General features: G+C 43.4%; 1 protein-coding gene across 2 annotated transcripts; it reads right to left on the bottom strand.

Annotated features, from left to right (window-relative positions):
- Positions 1-1666: 1666 nt before the first annotated feature.
- Positions 1667-21747, bottom strand: LOC129833439 (serine/threonine-protein phosphatase alpha-2 isoform-like). 2 transcript variants are annotated; one of them, XM_055898044.1, is made up of 8 exons: positions 21601-21747; positions 21226-21333; positions 3959-4090; positions 3459-3689; positions 3237-3341; positions 2732-2955; positions 2012-2146; positions 1667-1831 (listed from the first exon to the last, which is right to left on the bottom strand). In XM_055898044.1, exons 2-8 carry the CDS (start codon positions 21278-21280, stop codon positions 1715-1717), a joined length of 999 nt encoding a protein of 332 aa, XP_055754019.1. In that variant the 5' UTR covers positions 21281-21333; positions 21601-21747; the 3' UTR covers positions 1667-1714. The 2 variants fall into 2 exon arrangements, with proteins under 2 accessions (XP_055754019.1, XP_055754018.1); XM_055898043.1 differs by having other exon boundaries at positions 21226-21336; positions 21601-21746.
- Between the last annotated feature and the right edge of the window lie 1575 nt (positions 21748-23322).

The raw sequence follows: 23322 nt of genomic DNA, 5'->3' as shown, positions 1-23322 counted from the left end.
GTACTCCTGATCCCATCTTCAGTGAGATGACGCAATGGTGAGTATTGTATGAAATGCACCACCTAGTGGAGAGGAGAGAGCACTAGAAGCAGATATGCGCTAGCTATTAAAATGTGAGAAAGAACCAGCACAAGAAATGAGCATTAATGCTGTCTGGCAAGTTGTTATACATCTTTAAATATAAAAGAGAAAAACATGAGCTGAGTAAGGGGTGGGGGGGCAGATGCAAAGTGGGGTGAGAATTGAGGTATGACATTCTTTGACTACTCAGAACCCAGAGGGAAACGGCTGAGCAAAATGGGAGACAGAATATGGAAGATGGGGGGGTGGTGAGAACCAGAGAGATTAACATTGACCGTGTCTAAAGGATAGGGGCAAGAACAACACATTTTAAGGAAAGGGGATGATAGAAAAAATGGCTAAGCAAAAGCCCCCAAAATGCTGTACAGGAAATGGGTATTTCTTGGAGCCAGCAACTTATGCCAACGTCCCACCCTGAACAAACAAAGCTTTCCATACCGTTCAGACAAGAGAAGAGCAAGTGGGAATGACAAAGGGGGTAGAGCAGGGGTGTCAAACTCATTGCATGGAGGGCCGAATGTAACTAGGCAAGTCGGTTAAGAACAAATTCTTTACAATGACGGCTTACCCCGGCCAAACACTAACCCGGGCGACACTGGGCCAATTGTTCGCGGCCCTATGGGACTCCCACTCACGGCCAGTTGTGATACAGCCTGGAATCGAACCTGGGACTGTAGTGACTCCTCTAGCACTGAGATGCAGTGCCTCCCACTCGGGATCCCTGAAATTCCTTACTATTTAGTGACCTTAATTCATCCACCAAGTACACGTGTGGAGTAAAAACACACGGAAACGCAGCCCTTTGTGGAATGAGTTCGACATGTGGGTTAGAGGAATTTAATATATAAACAAATCACAAAGCAATGGCGAGGTGAACATAGTGAACAGTGTAATGGAATATTTTAAATAAATGGTTCTTTATTAATCATCGGCTTCCAAATAAACTAAAACTCAAGGATTCAAACTTTTTTTTTTATGCATCTTCAAAAAAACAAACCAAAAAAAAACAGAAAAGCAAAACTATTTCACATCCATGATTGCGTTTTCAAATCATTGGTTTTTGGGAGAGAGAAAAAATAAACGTGTCCGCTTCTTGATCTTTGTGAATCCATAAACTAAAAGGGTCCATCTGCACATATCCACCTGTGCTCTCTGTGTGTGGTGTGTGCCGTTGTTACCATCTGACCATGCAGATTGACCCCATTCCATACACACACACACACACACACACACCTCTCAAACAGGATGTACAAAAGCTTGTGTTGAGCATCAAAACAGTGCAGGGCCCTAACAAACAGTAAAGGCTCCTTTCTCCCCCCAGGTATGCATTTACATCACTGAAAGGAAGGACCAATTTCATCTACAAAGTGACAGGAGAACAGAGCAGGGGAAAGGAGGGACATACAGAATACAATAAACCTCTCAGACACACGCACGGACATACATACACTCAAACAGTTAAAAACAGGATCAGAGAAAAAGAGGACCGAACCCTAGGTACTGTCTGCTTTGTTGCTGTTTGGTGATGAGGGAAAAAGTAGGGAGGTAGAGAAAGAGTGTGGTGGTGGTGGTGGTGGGGGGGGGGGGGGGGGGGGGGGGGGGGCTGGTTCAGGGAGGGGGGGTCCATTGGGTGTTATTTCTTGGCCTTTCCGCCTTTGGCAGAATTCCGTGGCGGGGTGACGGGGCGTCCAGATCCCATTCCTCCACCTCCACCATAAGAGTAGAGCTTCTTATCCGCTGGCTTGAGAATCTGAGGAACAGAGAGGCTTTCTTTAGACAGCTCTAAATATACTCCTACAGACTGAACACTGCAGCAGATAACAGGTAAGACAGGGGACTGGCAGAGCTTAAGAATCTAGACTGACGGACAGGAACAGCCAAACTGAAGGAGAGAGAAAAGGGGCAGAGAGAAAAGCAGAGGAGTACACACCTGAAAGGAACACATGAGGGTCTCATCCACACTCATCATGGCACCGGCATTATCAAACTCTCCACAGTAGTTAGGGGCAGAGAACAGAGTAACAAGCTGTCTCTTTGCAAAGAACTCGTAACCGTCTTCTACCACCTGAGGACAGGAATGGAAGAGGTAAGAATGCAATGAAAAATAAACAGGAAAAATACCAGGAGTGGATAACCAACAACTGCAGGGCAATCAGTACATTTCAAACAGAGGAGTTACCATCTTAAATGAACAACCATCGCCAGTAAAAACACTAAATGACACGCTTTAAAGAAGGAATCTGCATCAGGGGAAACAGAGCCACTGTTCACCCAGCACCTTTCTTGTTGTTTGTGTTGTGAAACGGAGTCGGCTGCTTCGACAGCATGGACCAAAACAATTGCAGTACATATTCTGCTGTTCTATCGCACGTGCAATGATATCAGAGAGGAAAAATCGGGTTTGTTGTTTACAGCAACTCCTGTTGTTGTTGTAATATCCCAAACAGACGTGGCAGTGTCACCAATTAAGAATTCCAGCTTTTAAAAAAGTGCTTCAATATTTTATGTAGGTGCAATCACCTTCAATCATCTGATTTCCCTGATTAATAACAAGATCCCTCTATTCTTCCAAACCTACCATTGGTCTGACAGTGTCCAGCAAAATACTCTTCCCAGCCCCTAACCCCCATCCAAAACTCTAAACCATTACCTGATGTGCCCTGCATATAAGGTCCATGTCGTGTTTGTGCAGAAATTTGGCCACCACGTCTGCCCCGAATGTGAAGGAGACCCCGCGGTCGTTCTCGCCCCAGCCCAGGACATCTTTGTCTGGGTCGGCCCACAGCAGGTCACACAGCAGGCCCTGGTCAGGCACATCTGTGGGTCGCATCACTCTGCGCACCTGCTCCATGGACTGGAGGTCTGGAGAGAGGCCTGGACAGACCATAGCACACAGAAACATTACATCACCATACAAATGAATGATGACTGCCATGATACTGTCTTCTACCACAAAGAACAATAATATCTGAAATCACACCTTGATAACTACCACCTCTTATCAAACGTATAGTGTATACACTTGAGTCATCTTCCACCACAAACACTTAAGGGGAGTGGTTAATCCAAACGATCATGGGGCCACCAAGTGCTTATTGATAGTCCCACAGGGGAAAGACCCACACACTCAGACCATGCAAGCATACACCACCCACCTCCATGGCAGCAGAAGATCTTCTCATCTACAATGGCAGCCACGGGTAAACAGTTGAAGCAGTCTGTGAACGTCTTCCACAGCTTGATGTTATACCGTCTCTTACCTAAAGAGGAGCAGAGGCCACAAAGAGCAAGGAGCATTACTAAATGGTTAATACTCTGTGTGTGTTCCGGTCTCCTGTTGTTAAGCATGTGTTCCAGCTTCTCTTCTCGGCACTTACACTCGTCATAAAAGCCATAGATACGGTTAATGGAGGCACACTCGTGGTTGCCACGCAGCAAGAAGAAGTTCTCTGGGTATTTGACCTTGTAGGCCAGAAGCAAGCAGATGGTCTCCAGGGACTGCTTCCCTCGGTCCACGTAGTCCCCTAGGAACAGGTAGTTGCTCTCCGGGGGGAAGCCTCCGTACTCAAACAGCCGCAGCAGGTCATAGTACTGACCGTGGACGTCACCTGCAGGGGGCAGCACAGAGGTGGCTAGTCAGTCACTACCACACCCTCCCTGACTACATTAGATCTGTGTGTGTATACAGGCCGTTGGACTGAGATAGCAAAGGCAATTAGAGATTAGAATTCTACCGTAAATCAGACAATCAGTCGTGTTGTGAAACCTTGGAGCTTTCACTATCAGTTGTGTCAGAGAGGCGCAGCTGCTTTGCTACACTGACATTAATTACTATGAAACCAATTTCAGCCATCGTAACTTATCCAATATGACTCACCGCAGATCTTGAGTGGGGCCTCAAGCTCGAGCAGGATTGGCTGGCTGAGGAAGATTTCGCGAGACTTGAGGCAAAGGCCACGGATCTCGTTCTCTGTCAGCTGAACGTTCTTGCCTGGCCGAGAGCCCTTAACTGGAGGAGAGAGAAAGACAGAGCAAACAGAGTGAGGACTGACGTTGCGCTTATTGGAACAAACATGCTAGGCCAAGACCATGGAAACAACACATACACAAATAGCACAGCCACAGATCTAACACACAGCACACCAGAGCAGAGAAACCAATCAATATCACGGGCCCCCGCTGACAGCACAACCCTGAGCATACTGCAGAGCCAAGGTGAATCTGCTCACACAGCACAAGCCAGGAGGATGAACTATTTGATGTGTGAATCTCAAGGTTACAGAGTGTGAAACCTAAATGAAGAGGGGGTTGGGGTCTTTGTTTCTGAGCACTCAAGGCTAGAGGATGATGGCCGTGTTGAACTGAGCACCAGCAGAAGGTACAGGCCTGGCTATGTGTCTGAACAAATGTGTGCAGTGTGCACCCAGCCCCAGAAGCACGTATGAACACACCACCTGCCTGTCTGCTGATATAACCAGGACAGAGAGGCTGCAACGGAAAGAGGCACACATAGCGAATCTCACACTGTACGACTCAAACAAGGATCAAATACACTGCCCTTCAAATCAAAGTAGGCCTAAAATACAATTAAATAAACATATCATTGATGGCCAACTTCAGAGCTCTCTGGTCACAAGTGCACCGCATGCAGTCTGGTAGCATAGGGTAGCCTGTGAACTGACAGCAAACGTTGCTCTGACCACACGGCAGAGCTAAGCAGGCTAGTAGTAGCAGGCTGGTAGTAGCAGGATGGTAGTAGCAGGCTAGTCAGATGTGGTCAGGTCACAAGGGACACATGCACAGTGCTGCGCTGAGCATCTTCCTGAGGCATGCTCCTGGCTGTTCCCTAACTCTGCTCTGGATCTCAAGAATCGTACATGTTTGTTGAGTATAGTAGCTAGTTATGACATTCACACACCTTCTACCAGGAAAAGGAAAACACTTACACAGCCACAGGGTGGGTTAAGTGTTCATCAAGCAGAGGTGCAAATCCACAGTGCAACTGATATGATAAGTGTTCAATGATCAACACAGACAGGTGGTCAGCTCTACTGGAGCCACAAATTGGTAATATGTTTAATGTAGTTAGCGCACCATTGTAGCCCTGGAGCAGGGAATACTCTTAAGTATGTTGGCATGATTTGCAGGGCAGCTTGAGGCTTTTGTGGCGCTGCAGGTCAAGTACAGGTTTAATATGTTCAGCTGGATGAGCCTACTTCAATCTCAACACTCCTCCCAAACTAAAACCTTCACTATAGCTGCAAGGGATCACTGCATCAGCACATCTATAGTCAAACAAATACCACAGTAGGACTGTATTATTCAGAAATCCTGTTTGCATGACAAGCTCCAGGCAAGGATATAACGGAGCATATAGTAAGTGTATTCCAGTGACTCATGATGTACGGGGGACTTGTGCAAGAATGCGCATCAGGGTTGTGTGTCACAGAATCAATTCCACCCCCTTTCCTGCACGTTCTGCTGTCTTCCCTAAGTGCAGGTGAAAAGTCCAATGCCAGCGCTCTATAAACCATCCAATCTCACACAAATTATCCATGAACCTACCAGGTACCACCCCAAAGCCGTAAACACGGGCACCCTCATAGATATCATCCTAACCAACTTGCCCTCTAAATACACCTCTGCTGTTTTCAACCAAGATCTCAGCGATCACTGCCACATTGCCTGCATCCGTAATGGGTCAGCGGTCAAACGACCTCCACTCATCACTGTTAAACGCTCCCGAAAACACTTCAGCGAGCAGGCCTTTCTAAATCGACCTGGCCGAGGTATCCTGGAAGGATATTGACCTCATTCCGTCAGTAGAGGATGCCTGGTTATTTCAAAAAATAAATGCCTTCCTCACCATCTTAAATAAGCATGCCCCATTAAAAACATTTTGAACCAGGAACAGATATAGCCCTTGGTTCTCTCCAGACCTGACTGCGCTTAACCAACACAAAAACATCCTATGGCGTTCTGCATTAGCATCAAACAGCCCCCCGTGATATGCAACTTTTCAGGGAAGTTAGAAACCAACATACACATGTAGTTAGAAAAGCCAAGTCTAGCTTTTTCAAGCAGGAATTTGCTTCCTGCAACACAAACTCAAAAAAGTTCTGGGACACTGTAAAGTCCATGGAGAATAAGAACACCTCCTCCCAGCTGCCCACTGCGCTGAGGACAGGGAACACTGTCACCACCGATAAATCCACGATAATTGAGAATTTCAACAAGCATTTTTCTACGGCTGGCCATGCTTTCCACCTGGCTACCCTGGTCAACAGCACTGCACCCCGCACAGCAACTCGCCCAAGCCTTCCCCATTTCTCCTTCTCCCAAATCCAGTCAGCTGATGTTCTGAAAGAGCTGCAAAATCGGGACCCCTACAAATCAGCCGGGCTAGACAATCTGGACCCTTTCTTTCTAAAATTATCTGCCGAAAGTGTTGCAACCCCTATTACTAGCCTGTTCAACCTCTCGTGTCATCTGAGATTCCCAAAGATTGGAAAGCAGCTGCGGTCATCCCCCTCTTCAAAGGGGGGGACACTCTTGACCCAAACTGCTACAGACCTATATCTATCCTACCCTGCCTTTCTAAGGTCTTCGAAAGCCAAGTCAACAAATAGATAAACGACCATTTCGAATCCCACCGCACCTTCAAAGCTATGCAATCTGGTTTCAGAGCTGGTCATGGATGCACCTCAGCCACGCTCAAGGTCCTAAACGATATCTTAACCACCATCGATAAGAAACAATACTGTGCACCCGTATTCATTGACCAGGCCAAGGCTTTCGACTGTCAATCACCACATCCTCATCGGCAGACTAGATAGCCTTGGTTTCTCAAATGATTGCCTCGCCTAGTTCACCAACTACTTCTCTGATAGAGTTCAGTGTGTCAAATCGGAGGGCCTGTTTTCCGGGCCTCTGGCAGTCTCTATGGGGGTGCCACAGGGTTCAATTCTTGGGCCGACTCTCTTCTCTGTATACATCAATGATGTCGCTCTTGCTGCTGGTGTGTCTCTGATCTACCTCTACACAGACGACACCATTCTGTATACTTCTGGCCCTTCTTTGGACACTGTTAACAACCCTACAGACGAGCTTCAATGTCATACAACTCTCCTTCCGTGGCCTCCAACTGCTCTTAAATACAAGTAAAACTAAATAGATGCTATTCAACCGATCGCTGCCTGCACCTGTCCGCACGTCCAGTAACACTACTCTGGACGGTTCTGACTTAAAATATGTGGACAACCTCAAATACCTAGGTGTCTGGTTAGACTAAACTCTCCTTCCAGACTCACATCAAACATCTCCAATCCAAAGTTAAATCTAGAATTGGCTTCCTATTTTGCAACAAAGCCTCCTTCACTCAGGCTGCCAAACATACCCTCATAAAACTGACCATCCTACCGATCCTTGACTTCGGCGTTGTCATTTACAAAATAGCCTCCAATACCCTACTCAATAAATTGGATGCAGTCTATCACAGTGCCATCCGTTTTGTCACCAAAGCCCCATATACTATCCACCACTGCGACCTGTACGCTCTCGTTGGCTGGCACTCACTTCATACTCGTCACCAAACCCACTGGCTCCAGGTCATCTACAAGACCCTGCTAGGTAAAGTCCCCCCTTATCTCAGCTCGCTGGTCACCATAGCAGCACCCACCTGTAGCACGCGCTGCAGCAGGTACAGTGGGGCAAAAAAGTATTTAGTCAGCCACCAATTGTGCAAGTTCTCCCACTTAAAAATATGAGAGAGGCCTGTAATGTTCATCATAGGTACACTTCAACTATGACAGACAAAATGAGAAGAAAAAAAATCCAGAAAATCACATTGTAGGATTTTTAATGAATTTATTTGCAAATTATGGTGGAAAATAAGTATTTGGTCACCTACAAACAAGCAAGATTTCTGGCTCTCACAGACCTGTAACTTCTTTAAGAGGCTCCTCTGTCCTCCACTCGTTACCTGTATTAATGGCACCTGTTTGAACTTGTTATCAGTATAAAAGACACCTGTCCACAACCTCAAACAGTCACACTCCAAACTCCACTATGGCCAAGACCAAAGAGCTGTCAAAAGGACACCAGAAACAAAATTGTAGACCTGCACCAGGCTGGGAAGACTGAATCTGCAATAGGTAAGCAGCTTGGTTTGAAGAAATCAACTGTGGGAGCAATTATTAGGAAATGGAAGACATACAAGACCACTGATAATCTCCCTCGATCTGGGGCTCCATGCAAGATCTCACCCCGCGGGGTCAAAATGATCACAAGAACGGTGAGCAAAAATCCCAGAACCACACGGGGGGACCTAGTGAATGACCTGCCGAAAGCTGGGACAAAGCCTACCATCAGTAACACACTACGCCGCCAGGGACTCAAATCCTGCAGTGCCAGACGTGTCCCCCTGCTTAAGCCAGTACATGTCCAGGCCCGTCTGAAGTTTGCTAGAGAGCATTTGGATGATCCAGAAGAAGATTGGGAGAATGTCATATGGTCAGATGAAACCAAAATATAACTTTTTGGTAAAAACTCAACTCGTCGTGTTTGGAGGACAAAGAATGCTGAGTTGCATCCAAAGAACACCATACCTACTGTGAAGCATGGGGGTGGAAACATCATACTTTGGGGCTGTTTTTCTGCAAAGGGACCAGGACGACTGATCCGTGTAAAGGACAGAATGAATGGGGCCATGTATCGTGAGATTTTGAGTGAAAACCTCCTTCCATCAGCAAGGGCATTGAAGATGAAACGTGGCTGGGTCTTTCAGCATGACAATGATCCCAAACACACCGCCCGGGCAACGAAGGAGTGGCTTCGTAAGAAGCATTTCAAGGTCCTGGAGTGGCCTAGCCAGTCTCCAGATCTCAACCCCATAGAAAATCTTTGGAGGGAGTTGAAAGTCCGTGTTGCCCAGCAACAGCCCCAAAACATCACTGCTCAAGAGGAGATCTGCATGGAGGAATGGGCCAAAATACCAGCAACAGTGTGAACCTTGTGAAGACTTACAGAAAACGTTTGACCTCTGCCATTGCCAACAAAGGGTATATAACAAAGTATTGAGATAAGTATTTGGTCAATAACAAAAGTTTATTTTCCACCATAATTTGCAAATAAATTCATTAAAAATCCTACAATGTGATTTTCTGGATTTTTCTCTCTCATTTTGTCTGTCATAGTTGAAGTGTACCAATGATGACAATTACAGGCCTCATCTTTTTAAGTGGGAGAACTTGCACAATTGGTGGCTGACTAAATACTTTTTTGCCCCACTGTATATCTCTCTAGTCACCCCCAAAACCAATTCCTCCTTTGGCCGCCTCTCCTTCCAGTTCTCTGTTGCCAATGACTGGAATGAACTACAAAAATCTCTGAAACTGGAAACACTTATCTCCCTCACTAGCTTTAAGCACCAGCTGTCAGAGCAGCTCACAGATTACTGCACCTGTACACAGCCCATCTATAATTTAGCCCAAACAACTACCTCTTCCCCTACTGTATTTATTTATTTAACTCCTTTGCACCCCGTTATTTCTACTTTGCACATTCTTCCATTGCAAATCTACCATTCCAGTGTTTAACTTGCTATATTGTATTTACTTCGCCACCATGGCCTTTTTTTGCCTTTACCTCCCTTATCTCACCTCATTTGCTCACATTGTATATAGACTTATTTTTCTACTGCATTATTGACTGTATGTTTGTTTTAATCCATGTGTAACTCTGTTGTTGTATGTGTCGAACTGCTTTGCTTTATCTTAGCCAGGTCGCAATTGTAAATGAGATCTTTTTCAACTTGCCTACCTGGTTAAATAAAGGTGAAATAAACAAATAACAAAATCACAGGAGAACAAGGCAATGACAAACAAGCATCAACAGAAACCCTAATATTCAACCATAGACACTTGTTGTGCTCTATCATGCACCTGGTACTGTAACTGCTGAAGCTAAATGGGGTATCGATACACTTGAGAGCAGAACAATAAAATTGCCTGAAACCCTTCAGTGACATTCTGCTTTACAAGCTGGGTGCAGACAGTGTTCTTTACAAAAACACACGCTGGGGTTAATTGAACACTTGTCAAAGCTCTGACAGCTCAAACTGAACGTTGCTGACCTTGCCAAATACCAAACGAGAAAATGCAGTTCACACACAATACCACAGATGTGTCAAGTTGAGGGAGCGTGCAATTGGTATACTGACTGCAGTAATGTTCACCAGATCTGTTGCCAGAGAATGTAATGTTAATTTCTCTACCATAAGCCGCCTCCAACGTTGTTTTAGAAAAATTGTGAGGCCAGTTGGACGTACTGACAACTGCATACCACGTTGTGTAGGCGAGCATTTTGCTGATGTCAACGTTATGGTATGGGCTGACATTAGGTACGAACAACAAACAATTGCATTTTATCGATGGCAATTTGAATGCACAGAGAAACCGTGACGAGATCGTAAGGCTCATTGTCGTGCCATTCATCCGCCGACATCACCTCATGTTTCAGCATGATAATGTCGCAAGGATCTGTACACAATTCCCGGAAGGTGAAAATGTCCAAGTTCTTCCACAACCTGCATACTCACCAGACAACTCACCCATCAAGCCTGTTTGGGATGCTCTAGATCGACGTGTACGACAGCGTGTTCCAGTTCCCGCTAATATCCAGCAACTTCACACAGCCATTGAAGAGGAGTGGGACAACATTCGGCTTGGGGATTCGAACCAGCAACCTTTCAGTTACTGGCCCAACGCTCTAACCACTAAGCTACCTGCCGCCCAACTCTATGCGAAGGAGATGTGTCACAAGATACTGACTGGTTTTCTGATCCATGCCCCTACCTTTTTTGTAAGGTATTTGTGACTAACAGATGCATGTGAATTCCATAGATTAGGGCCTAATGAATTTTTCAATTGACCGATTTCCTTATTTGAACTGTAACCCAGTAAAATCTTAGAAATTGTTACATGTTGCATTTATATTTTTGTTCAGTGTAGTGCTTTCACAAAAATATAATTCTGCCATAATAAAATCACAGGCAGTGGGAGAGGGGCACACACATTTGTTCTGAAAATGGAGGATGGAAACGGACGAGGACTTCCAGGTAGGACCTCAGCAATATATCTAAATGAGCAGTGTCATGTTAGGGCAGCAACACAGGCCTTGGCCCTAAAGAGTGAAATGTGGGTATAAATAGGGTAGTGCTGCTTGTCACTTTAAACCTGGATTAGGGTCGGCTAAGCCATGACAGAGCTTACTCTAAAGTTAGCCACATGGCCAATGGCAACAGTGAGCTTAGAGAAGGGGCGTGGGGGATGGGGTGGGGGCAGACAAAGGGCTTTCCGCTTTGCTGGTCACGGGATAGAAAAGAAAAAGTTGGACAAGCACAATAGGAAAGCCATTGGGAATCAACAGTTGGCTGGCTTCAGATTCCCCTCCTGATATGTCCATGGCTGATATGGACATCCTCATAGATGGTGACAGGAGGTGGTAGTAGCGGCCTGGACTGACCGTTCAGATGTACAGGTCAGGAGGCTGATGGTTAATCCCATTGAAACTAGTCACACCGTCACCGCATTTACCTGGTTTGCAAACATTGTCACCAGGCTGGCCCATGTGTTAAAACTTCTTGACGCCAGGAGGCAGAATTTTTATGTTTGGAAAAATAACGTTCCCAATGTAAACGGCCTATTTCTCAGGCCCAGATGCTTGCATACAATTATTAGGACAGAAAACACTCTAAAGTTTCCAAAACTGTCAAAATATTGTCTGTGTGTATAACAGAACTGATTTTGCAGGCGAAAACCTGAGGAAATCCAACCCGGAAGTGCCTCTTATTTAAAAAAATCCCTGTTCCATTGCCTGCCTATCCTCCATTTAAAGGGAAATCAACCAGATTCCTTTTCCAATGGCTTCCAAAGGTTGTGAACAGGCTTTAGACATAGTTTCAAGCTTTTATTCTGAAAAATTCTGAAAAATTTGCGAGATTTATCAAATCGCGTCAGTGGATAGCCAGGTGTCCTTTGATTAGTTCTTGCGCGCGAAAGTGGTAGCTCAACATTTTCTTTCTCTATTGTATTGAATAGTTTACCGTCCGGTTGAAATATATCGACTATTTATGTTAAAAACAACCTGAGGATTGATTATAGATTGATTATAAAAACGTTTGACATGTTTCTACGAACTTTACGGATACTATTTGGAATTTGTCTGCCCTTCATGACCTGCCTGAGCCTGTGGATTTCTGAACATAACGCGCCAAACAAATTTAGTTTTTTTTACATAAAAATAATCTTTATTGAACAAAAGGAACATTTATTGTGTAACTGGGAGTCTCGTGAGTGCAAACATCCGAAGATCAAAGGTAAGCGATTAATGTTATTGCTTTTCTGACCAATCTACATTGCTGCTAGGTGTTTGTAATGTTTTGTCTAGTGATCAATAAACTCACAAACGCTTGGATTGCTTTCGCTGTAAAGCATATTTTCTAAATCTGACACAACAGGTGGATTAACAACAAGCTAAACTGTGTTTTGCTGTATTGCACTTGTGATTTCATGAAATTAAATATTTAGTACTTTTTGGGGAATTTGGCGCTCTGCAATTCAGCGATTGTTGATGAAAATGATCCCGCTAAAGGGATCCGTGTGCCAAGAGGTTTTAACCTCTCTGGGGTAGCCAATAGCAGAGAAAATACAGAGCGCCATATTCAAATAAAATGATATAAAAATCAAACTTTCAATAAATCACACATCTAAGATACCAAATTAAAGCTACACTCGTGAATCCAGCCAACATGTCAGATTTCAAAAAGGCTTTTCGGCGAAAGTGTAAGATGCTATTATCTGATGATAGCACAACAGTAAACAAAGAGAGTAGCATATTTCAACACTGCAGGCACGACACAAAACGCAGAAATAAAAATATAATTAATGCCTTACCTTTGACTAAATTATTTTGTTGGCACTCCAATATGTCCCATAAACATCACAAATGGTCATTTTGTTCGATTAATTCCGTCGATATACACTGCTCAAAAAAATAAAGGGAACACTTAAACACAATGTAACTCCAAGTCAATCACACTTCTGTGAAATCAAACTGTCCACTTAGGAAGCAACACTGATTGACAATAAATTTCACATGCTGTTGTGCAAATGGAATAGACAGAAGGTGGAAATTATAGGCAATTAGCAAGACACCCCCAAAAAAGGAGTGATTCTGCAGGTGGTGACCACAGACCACTTCTCAGTTCCTATGCTTCCTGGCTGATGTTTTGGTCACTTTTGAATGCTGGCGGTGCTTTCACTCTAGTGGTAGCATGAGACGGAGTCTACAACCCACACAAGTGGCTCAGGTAGTGCAGTTCATCCAGGATGGCACATCAATGCGAGCTGTGGCAAAAAGGTTTGCTGTGTCTGTCAGCGTAGTGTCCAGAGCATGGAGGCGCTACCAGGAGACAGGCCAGTACATCAGGAGATGTGGAGGAGGCCGTAGGAGGGCAACAACCCAGCAGCAGGACCGCTACCTCCGCCTTTGTGCAAGGAGGTGCACTGCCAGAGCCCTGCAAAATGACCTCCAGCAGGCCACAAATGTGCATGTGTCTGCTCAAACGGTCAGAAACAGACTCCATGAGGGTGGTATGAGGGCCCGACGTCCACAGGTGGGGGTTGTGCTTACAGCCCAACACCGTGCAGGACGTTTGGCATTTGCCAGAGAACACCAAGATTGGCAAATTCGCCACTGGCGCCCTGTGCTCTTCAGATGAAAGCAGGTTCACACTAAGCACATGAGCACATGTGACAGACGTGACAGAGTCTGGAGACGCCGTGGAGAACGTTCTGCTGCCTGTAACATCCTCCAGCATGACCGGTTTGGCGGTGGGTCAGTCATGGTGTGGGGTGGCATTTCTTTGTGGGGCCGCACAGCCCTCCATGTGCTCGCCAGAGGTAGCCTGACTGCCAATAGGTACCGAGATGAGATCCTCAGACCCCTTGTGAGACCATATGCTGACACATGCACATTTGTGGCCTGCTGGAGGTCTTTTTGCAGGGCTCTGGCAGTGCACCTCCTTGCACAAAGGCGGAGGTAGCGGTCCTGCTGCTGGGTTGTTGCCCTCCTACGGCCTCCTCCACATCTCCTGATGTACTGGCCTGTCTCCTGGTAGCGCCTCCATGCTCTGGACACTACGCTGACAGACACAGCAAACCTTTTTGCCACAGCTCGCATTGATGTGCCATCCTGGATGAACTGCACTACCTGAGCCACTTGTGTGGGTTGTAGACTCCGTCTCATGCTACCACGAGAGTGAAAGCACCGCCAGCATTCAAAAGTGACCAAAACATCAGCCAGGAAGCATAGGAACTGAGAAGTGGTCTGTGGTCACCACCTGCAGAACCATTCCTTTTTTGGGGGTGTCTTGCTAATTGCCTATAATTTCCACCTTTTGTCTATTCCATTTGCACAACAGCATGTGAAATTTATTGTCAATCAGTGTTGCTTCCTAAGTGGACAGTTTGATTTCACAGAAGTGTGATTGACTTGGAGTTACATTGTGTTGTTTAAGTGTTCCCTTTATTTTTTTGAGCAGTGTATATCCAAAATGTCAATTTATTTGGCGCGTTTCATCCAGAAAAACACAGCTTTCAACTTGCGCAACGTCACTACAAAATATATCAAAAGTTACACGTAAACTTTACCAAAACATTTCAAACTACTTTTGTAATACAACATTAGGTATTTTTAAACGTTAATAATCGATCAATTTGAAGACGGGATGATCTGTGTTCAATACAAAAAGAAAACAAACTGACGCAACTTTTTTGGTAATGTGCCTCTCTCAAACAATTTACTTCAAGTGAACCTCATTTACGATTGCCGTACTTCTTCATTACACAAAGGAATAACCTCAACCAATTTCCAAAGACTGGTGACATCCAGTGGAAGCGGTAGGAACTGCAAACAAGTCCCTTAGAAATCTGGTGTCCCAATGAAAACACATTGAAAAGACAGTGACCTCAAAAAAATACATTCTGAATGGTTTGTCCTCTGGGTTTTTTCTGCTACATAAGTTCTGTTATTCTCACAGACATGATTTCAAACAGTTTTAGAAACTTGAGTGTTTTCTATCCAAATCTACTAATAATATGTATATCTTATATTATGGGGATGAGTAGCAGGCAGTTGAATTTTGGCATGCTATTTATCCAAAAGTGAAAATGCTGCCCCCTACCCCGAAGAAGTTAAGGTGTACATGGTGCAGCTAAATGTCGATGGTGGTCAGTCACCATTCTCTGACAAACAAGTGATTAAGCAACCGGAAGGCAGTTACCTTGGCCTGTCTCTACATCATAGAAATACAGCAGGATTGGAAGGACAAAAAGCCACAGGTGATGGTTTATGGACTGGCCAAGACTTAAAAACTAATTTAGAAAATGCCATACATGATGTGTTAGGCTAATTATGACAACTCTCAAGACAGAGGCAAACACTCTGCCTTGTAATGAGTTGCCACACCGCAAGAGAAAAAAAGGTTCGCTATATCCTGCCAGTACAGCTGTTTTTGTTTTTTTTTCTGAACTTGTCAGACAACCTTATCATGGACAGAGTAGACCACAGTTTCCACAACACTCTTCCAGCCATCAAGAGCCACAGTCAACGTCAGAAGGGGCTAGGGCTGAACGATATATCTAATTCATTTGAATGTGCATTTTAGTGCGGAATTCCAAACACATTCATCTCAACAATAAAGTTCTCCCGTTTTTATGAGCGTTTATGTCTGCTTGTCTTTTTACTCCAGTGCTGTGTGCACCTTCCCATTCACACACACCAAGCCCCTCCCCCTGCCACTCACAACAACAAAGTTGATAGACTACTTCTTTCTCTATGACAACAAGCAGTTTCAACTGGCTATTTGCATTTGAGGTTTGGTACAACAGAATCATTCATATGGACACCGAAACACATTCGAGACATTTTACTGTAATAGAAAAGTGAACCTTTCCAACGATACCCTTTTTATGTCTCAACTCCCAAAATTTAGCACAGAGCAGACCCTGTCTAGTTTACTAGCTGTCTAGCCTGTTTTTAAATGCGAAATGAGCATAAACACTAACAACTAAAACATTATGAAACTTCTATATGATCAATTAAGTAGCAAATAAGCCATTCCATTGTTTGTTTACCAAATTCAACACCCATTAAAATATTTATATATATTTCACCTTTATTTAACCAGGTAAGCTAGTTGAGAACATGTTCTCATTTACAACTGCAACCTGGCAAAGATAAAGCATTGACCCCCATACAAAAACACCTCGAAAAATATAAAAACAACATCTGCTGGAGAAGACAGACTTTGGGCCCAGCTATCCCTCTAGCTTCACCTCTTCCTATCTGGTGTGACTCACACATTTCAGTTAATTACTATAGCTCCTGCCTTGGGCCAATCAGTGTCATCGTTCACCCAAGTTTCATCAAACTCGGGCCAGTGCTGTCTGAGATGGCGTTTTTACTAACGTACGAACAGAGACCGATCCACAGTCCCCATACCTGATTTCATTGTGGGAAACAACAAAGTGGACAGGATAGTATGTTGTTCAAACAGTTGGAGACAGACAATATGGTGGCGCCAAAGATGTTTTTTAACTAACCCAAGATAGACCACAGCCTGGCGTTTCCAACAGGAACAAATGAGTCATAGTGGGCAAAACAAGCAAGGAGTGTGCAGAGCCAAGCAAGAGTTAGAGAGGTCCTATTGGCGTGTTCTAGCATGTATTTGTATATTTCTGTTAACTTCTCTAGGATAGGGGGCAGCATTTTCACTTTGGATGAATAGCGTGCCCAGAGTGAACTGCCTCCTACTCTGTCCCAGATGCTAATATATGCATATTATTATTACTATTGGATATGAAACACTCTGAAGTTTCTAAAACTGTTTGAATGATGTCTGTGAGTATAACAGAACTCATATGGCAGACAAACCTGAGAAAAAATCCAAACAGGAAGTGAGAATTCTGAGGCTGGTCGATTTTCAACTCACCGCCTATTGAAATCCCAGTGGGATATGGATCTGTTTGCACTGCCTACGCCTTCCACTAGATGTCAACAGTCTGTAGAACGTTGACTGAAGCTTCTACTGTGATGTGGGGCCGGTTGGGAGCTGTTTTAGTCAGTGGTCTGGCAGAGTGCCAGTTCCTGGTCACGCGCATTCCACATGATATCGACTTGCGTTCCATTACTTCTATAGACACAAAGGAATTCTCCGGTTGGAACATTATTGAATATTTATGATAACAACATCCTAAAGATTGATTCTCTACTTAGTTTGACAAGTTTATTCGACCTGTAATATAACTTTTTTAAGTTTTCGTCTGACGTTCACCTGGATCTGCGCGAGCGTTTGGATGTGTGTACTATACGTGCTAACAGAAGTAGCTACTTGGACATAAATAACGGACATTATCGAACAAAACAACAATTTATTGTGGAACTAGGATTCCTGGGAGTGCATTCTGATGAAGATCAAAGTTAAGGGAATATTTATGATGTAATTTCATATTTCTGTTGACTCCAACATGGCGGAGAAATGTTGTTTATATCTGAGCGCCGTCTCAGATTATTGCATGGTTTGCTTTTTCCGTAAAGTGTTTTTGAAATCTGACACAGCGGTTGCATTAAGAACAAGTGTATCCTTAATTCTATGTAAAACATGTATCTTTCAAAGTTTATGATGAGTATTTCTGTTATTTGATGTGGCTCTCTGCAATTTCTCCGGATATTTTGGAGGCATTTCTGAACATGGGGCCAATGTAAATTGAGATTTTTGGATATAAATATGCACATTATCGAACAAAACATACATGTATTGTGTAACATGATGTCCTATGAGTGTCATCTGATGAAGATCAAAGGTTAGTGATTAATTTTCTCTATTTCTGCTTTTTGTGACTCCTATCTTTGGCTGGGAAAATGGCTATGTTTTTCTGTGGCTATGTACTGACCTAACGTAATCTTTTGGTGTGCTTTCGCCGTAAATCGTTTTGAAATCAGACATGTTGGCCGGATTCACAACAAGTGTAGCTCTAATTTGGTGTCTTTCATGTGTGATTTAATGAAAGTTTGATTTTTATAGTTTTATTTATTTGAATTTGGCACTCTGCATTTTTACTGGCTTTTGGCCAAGTGGGACGTTAGCGTCCCACATATACCAGAGAAGTTAAGGAACACCTACTCTGAAGTGTGTGTGCAATAACTCAATTTGCCCTTGCACTCCTTCTAAACAACATTTTAATTGTTTTACTTTGACAAAGGGTAAAATCTCCAAAACTTAGTCCACTCTTCATAACGGATTCTAGCTTCGAGAACAGAAAACTGTTGAGGTCAAATGTTTCATCGAGGAGAAAATGATCACAATGTCGGCAAAAATCCATCTCGTCTCACTGCCGGCCACTGGGCTTTCTCTCATCACCATATTAGGTAGTGAGTGGAAGTGTCAATCGGATGCTTCACACTTATACATCCGATGAAATGTCTGGATTATTGTTCTATCTGTGGTGGAGTCCTACAACATGATGCACCACTATTACCATGATGTAGAGGAGCGATAACACTGAGAAAACAGACATGTGAAAATGTCTAGGTTAACTGCAGAACCATTACAGTCAATAATTGTCAAAACAGAAATAAACGATTGCCTATAAATTGATACAGTAATAATCTGTATACATCTAGATCAATAGATTTCTGAAAGGGAAGAACAAAACAGCAGATCCAGGGGTTTGAACACCTGATGTGACTTTTAAACCAGTTAGACCAGACTTGGAGAGACATTTTTTAAATCTAACTAGACAAGTTCCAAGAGCAGCAGAATGCCCCACTTCATGTTTTCTGAACTGTTCCCAGGCCAGCAGAAGCTCATGTCTGGCTCAGCCACTGTGCTCATTACAGCGGAAGGCCCCTGCAGATTTAGTAGCTGGAGGGGCTTATGTTGGTCTGACAGCCTCAGGTCTCCCATTACGCAACATTTATCATACAGATCATAAGTTTGCTTCTGCCCCCCCCATGTACACACACACAGTCCCCAAGGCTCATATCTGTTACTATAGAAGCCATCATAAATCTAAGGAGTGGCCAGGACTGAGGGCAGGCAAACCTGTGTGGTATAGACAGCTTCTCCCATGCATCAAACACTAACACCTACATATTATTCAACAGTCATTAACCTCCACAATACTCCAAGAGTGGTGTGGTGGTCACAAACAGAAATACGGATAGCGGAATCGTTTTAATCCATCAATACATCCATAAGCTGCCCACAACAAAAGACGTGTTCAAAGTAAAAACCCAAGAGAAAGAAAGACATTAGGCCTGCTACTTGCAAACAACACTGTCCCTCACATTCCCCAAGTCTGCCCATATTTCTACTATTCATGCTTCGGTAGCCGTTGTGAAATACCTAGCTAGTTAGCGGTGCGGGCTAATAGTGTTCAATTACTACTAGCCAGCACCGCTAACTAGTGCTGACTCAGAGCTTGAAGTAGTTGTTTCCCTAGCACATGAAGGGACACTGCTTTTGTGGAGCTATAGGTAATGATGCTTCTTGGGTGACAGTTGGCATTGTTCAGAGGGTCCTTGGTTCAAGCCCAGGTTGGGGCAAGGAGAGGGAGGTCAGCAACACTTCATTGCATCATTACATTACAAATCTACTGCGATTGCAGAGAATGTAATGTGCCATAATGTTTCCACCTCTAATGTTTACAGTATGGACAACTTTCAGCCCTGCTATAAGCTACTTGGCCAAAGAAAAACAAACCCAAATCTGGATATTCCCTTTACTTTATAATGTAGTAAAGGCCATTGGCCTTCTTTAGACAGATAAGAGTCTAAAACCAGGGCACGGATGTTTCCTGTCCATGGAATTTGGAGTCTCACAATAGCACGTTATCATGGTGGAAACAGTTGCACCGAATGACAGCCAGTGTGACCCATTGGTGCCCTTCACTCTGTGTAACCAACCACTAATGATATGGCTAAACCTACTGTAGCTTGCATTTTAAAAATAAAAGCAAGTTATTACTTCAGCAAGCACGCTTTCAGCACATGATAATTGCATCCGCAGCCCTGAAAAACATGCTTAAGTATGCTTCTCCCTCATCCAGGCATGAATTGCAATGGGCCTGCTCCTATATACAGCACCCTCCATTCAGGCTGCAAATGTACCATTTTCCTCCTTAACTAGCTTTAATTAATGGGCATTTAAAAAAATGAAAATATGCATACTTTCTTTATGAAACAATTAGTATTTTCGGACAATTTAGGATATTGCACATTCTCGGTTGAACATGGTGTGCAACATATTAGATTGTGCAAAAATATAAACAATTGTGGTGGGAAATTGTGTTTCAAAAAAATAAAGTAAGCATATTTCCCTTGAATGGAGGATGTTTTATGTACAAGCCGATCCATAGGGGGACACTAGTGTATTACCGGGAATGCACATCCAACATAGACGATAGTACAGATCTAGCGCCCATGTACTATCGTCTGCCTAGGCTACAGTATAACCGGTGTGTGTTAGACATAGCTAGCTAAATAATGACAAACAAAAAAAACGACATTATGGAAAGATTGGATGCAGGAAACAGAAATGAATGGTAAACAAAACCTACTAACCGACGTTACTGGCTAACTTTGCATTAATTAACAGCATACACCAGACAGACCACTGAACATTTTTAACGTTACAGTAGCTAGCTAGAGTTAGTTAACTAACACAGCACCATCGTAAAATAAACGTGTTTGTCATCTTAATAATGATTTACCATTAATACCAATATTACAACAAAATGGGCACTTCAGGCCGAGTGACAAAGATTGAAGCAACAAGCCAGCCATCTCTCATTTGCCCTACTAGTTCGTAGATCTAGGTAACGTTATCTCTCGCTCTAACCCGGACACATCCTTTTCAAAGAGAACAGCTAACTTGACGTTAAGCATGCTAACTACGCTAACATACACCAAACATCCGTTAGAATTCCGACGCTTCTTTGAAAATACAAAAATCCAAATAGCAACTGATTCGTAATTAATCAAATTAAGTAGCTTGATTCCTAGTTAAGTGCAAATCCTCACCTTCCAGAAGACGCTGTATTATGGAGTCGATGTTTAATTTGTCCGGCTCCGCCATTTTACTTATTTTTTTGTCGTGGTTCAGGCAGTCAAGACCTTCGTTTCGTGTTGCTTCTTCGATGAGACAAAAAAACAAGTACCGATCAAGTTAAACAAACAACTAGGCAGCTTATATTTTGTTATGTCAAATTGAGGGGGAAATGTCATTTGGCTTTACTTTCCCTTCCGTGTTGTAGCTAGCTGGCTAAATGGGTTAGCTAGCTAGTTAGTTCAAGCTAGCTAGCCGATGTTAGTTAGCTAACAAACCAAGCTACCCGCTTTAGTTATAGCTAGCCAACAATGAATGATCCAAATACGAAATGTTAACATATAATCAACCTTTGATTTGACAATAGTCTTCCCGTGTAGAAGACAGGGCCCTTTCAGGTCTGTTTTGTGTCTTTTTGTCTTCGTATTTCAGAGTCCCCCTTTCTCTTCCCCCACTGAACTTAAAAAGGGCCGTGTTGTTCAGGGGAAGTGAGAAGAGAGGGGTTGATACTAAGGCGAGCTTTAGATTTACTCAATAATGATTGGGTCACTGCTTGATTTTGAATCCATGTTGTCGTTTTCCATTGGATACATTGTACATCCACCACACACTGGTGCCCCACCTCCAGCTGTTTTACGGTTGACATCAACGGTCGTCACTAGTTACCACTACTGAGATATTAAGAACTACCACAGCCACGAAGTCAGAAACTCCGCCTATTTCTACAATGTATCATCTTAAAATGTGATTTTAGACCTAGCCTTTACCATAACCACACTGCTAACCGTATACCCAACCCTAACCTTAAATTAAGACCGAAAAGCATGTTTTCAATTATTTTTACGATATAGCCAATTTCGACTTTGTGACTGTGCTATCTAGTGGAAACCGACGTCAATGGGGTTGGTACCGGCAAGGACTGCCACCGTGTGTTAGAAGTTAAAAGTATAAGGCATATTTTGCATTAGGGTAGAGTCCAGGGTTTCCCACACTCGGTCCTGTTTTTTGCCCTATTACTACACAGATTATTCAAATAATGTAGTAGTTTAGTGTGTCGTGTGTAGTGTATAACTTTGTGGGAAGGTAATATGTGGATGTTGTGCAACCTTAACCCATCTCTTTCCCGACATTCCTCATTCCTTCCCATAATCTCCACAAATTCACGTTCCTCCATTACAGGTCAATATTACACGTTCTTTACCGGCTTTCCAAATCCATCCCTCACCTCACTGTGTTTCTATTCGTCAGACAGTTTCAACAGAGGTATGGGCTAAACTTTTCCTTGGGGGTGTGGGGTATGGGGTTTGACATTGTGAGTTCTGTGCCTTATGATACAGTAGAGGTAGGGGAGGGGGTGACTTCGACTGAATTCACAGTGAATCATAGGCTACATATTTACTATGAATCAGAGCCTAAATGTGTGAGCTCCAAATGATTCATGGTTTCATGATGGTATTGAGAGATCTCTGCTGTTATTGTTGTTCATATCTTCAATCTATAAAACAAAAAGAAACCATTTATCTTTCACTCACATATCCTTTCTTTTCATTTTTTCATGTAGTGGGTAGTGGGTAACACTTTATAGTCGATCTGTAGATGCTCTTCAGACTATCCGTAACATTTCAACTATCTGCTAAGCCTAGCCCTAACCCCAAACTGAATCCTTATCCTAACCCTAAACTTAATAACCCTAGCCCAAGCCCTAACCCTTACCCTAACTCTTATTCTAAACCTAACCATAACCTTAGCAAGCAGTTTCTCATCTACAGATGGACTATCCAGACTATCCAAATAAAGTGTGACAGGGTAGTGAACCTCATTTTGCAGTAGCTTGGTGGTAGTTGAACTAAATTTGAATCTAGGTAGTGTTTTCAGTATTGAATGACTTTTTTAAGATGTAGCGGTGTAGCTAACTACTGTAAGTACACAATACTTTTTTGCAAAAATATAACATGGGTGAAGTGGGCAATAATTTCCTTTCTTTTTCGGCATCAGACATTCATAATTCTCACTTGAAACAGTTTTTATGTTTTATTGTTTTTATTCATTTATTTGGATCCCATTAGCTCTTG

This window comes from Salvelinus fontinalis, chromosome 34, assembly GCF_029448725.1.
Source record: "Salvelinus fontinalis isolate EN_2023a chromosome 34, ASM2944872v1, whole genome shotgun sequence".
NCBI lineage: Eukaryota > Metazoa > Chordata > Actinopteri > Salmoniformes > Salmonidae > Salvelinus > Salvelinus fontinalis.
The sequence above is the reverse complement of the archived record's forward strand: the minus strand, read 5'-3'. Positions and strand labels throughout refer to the sequence as shown.

Bases quoted from the DNA above. Each gene is read 5' to 3' on its own strand.
- LOC129833439 (XM_055898044.1), bottom strand. From the start codon at position 21,280: ATGGCGGAGCCGGACAAATTAAACATCGACTCCATAATACAGCGTCTT. The intron at 3,342-3,458 runs GTAAGTGCCGAG...GCTCCTCTTTAG, and splicing joins CTATGGCTTTTATGACGAGT to GTAAGAGACGGTATAACATC. The intron at 2,956-3,236 runs GTGGGTGGTGTA...TGGTCTGTCCAG, and splicing joins GATCTTCTGCTGCCATGGAG to GCCTCTCTCCAGACCTCCAG.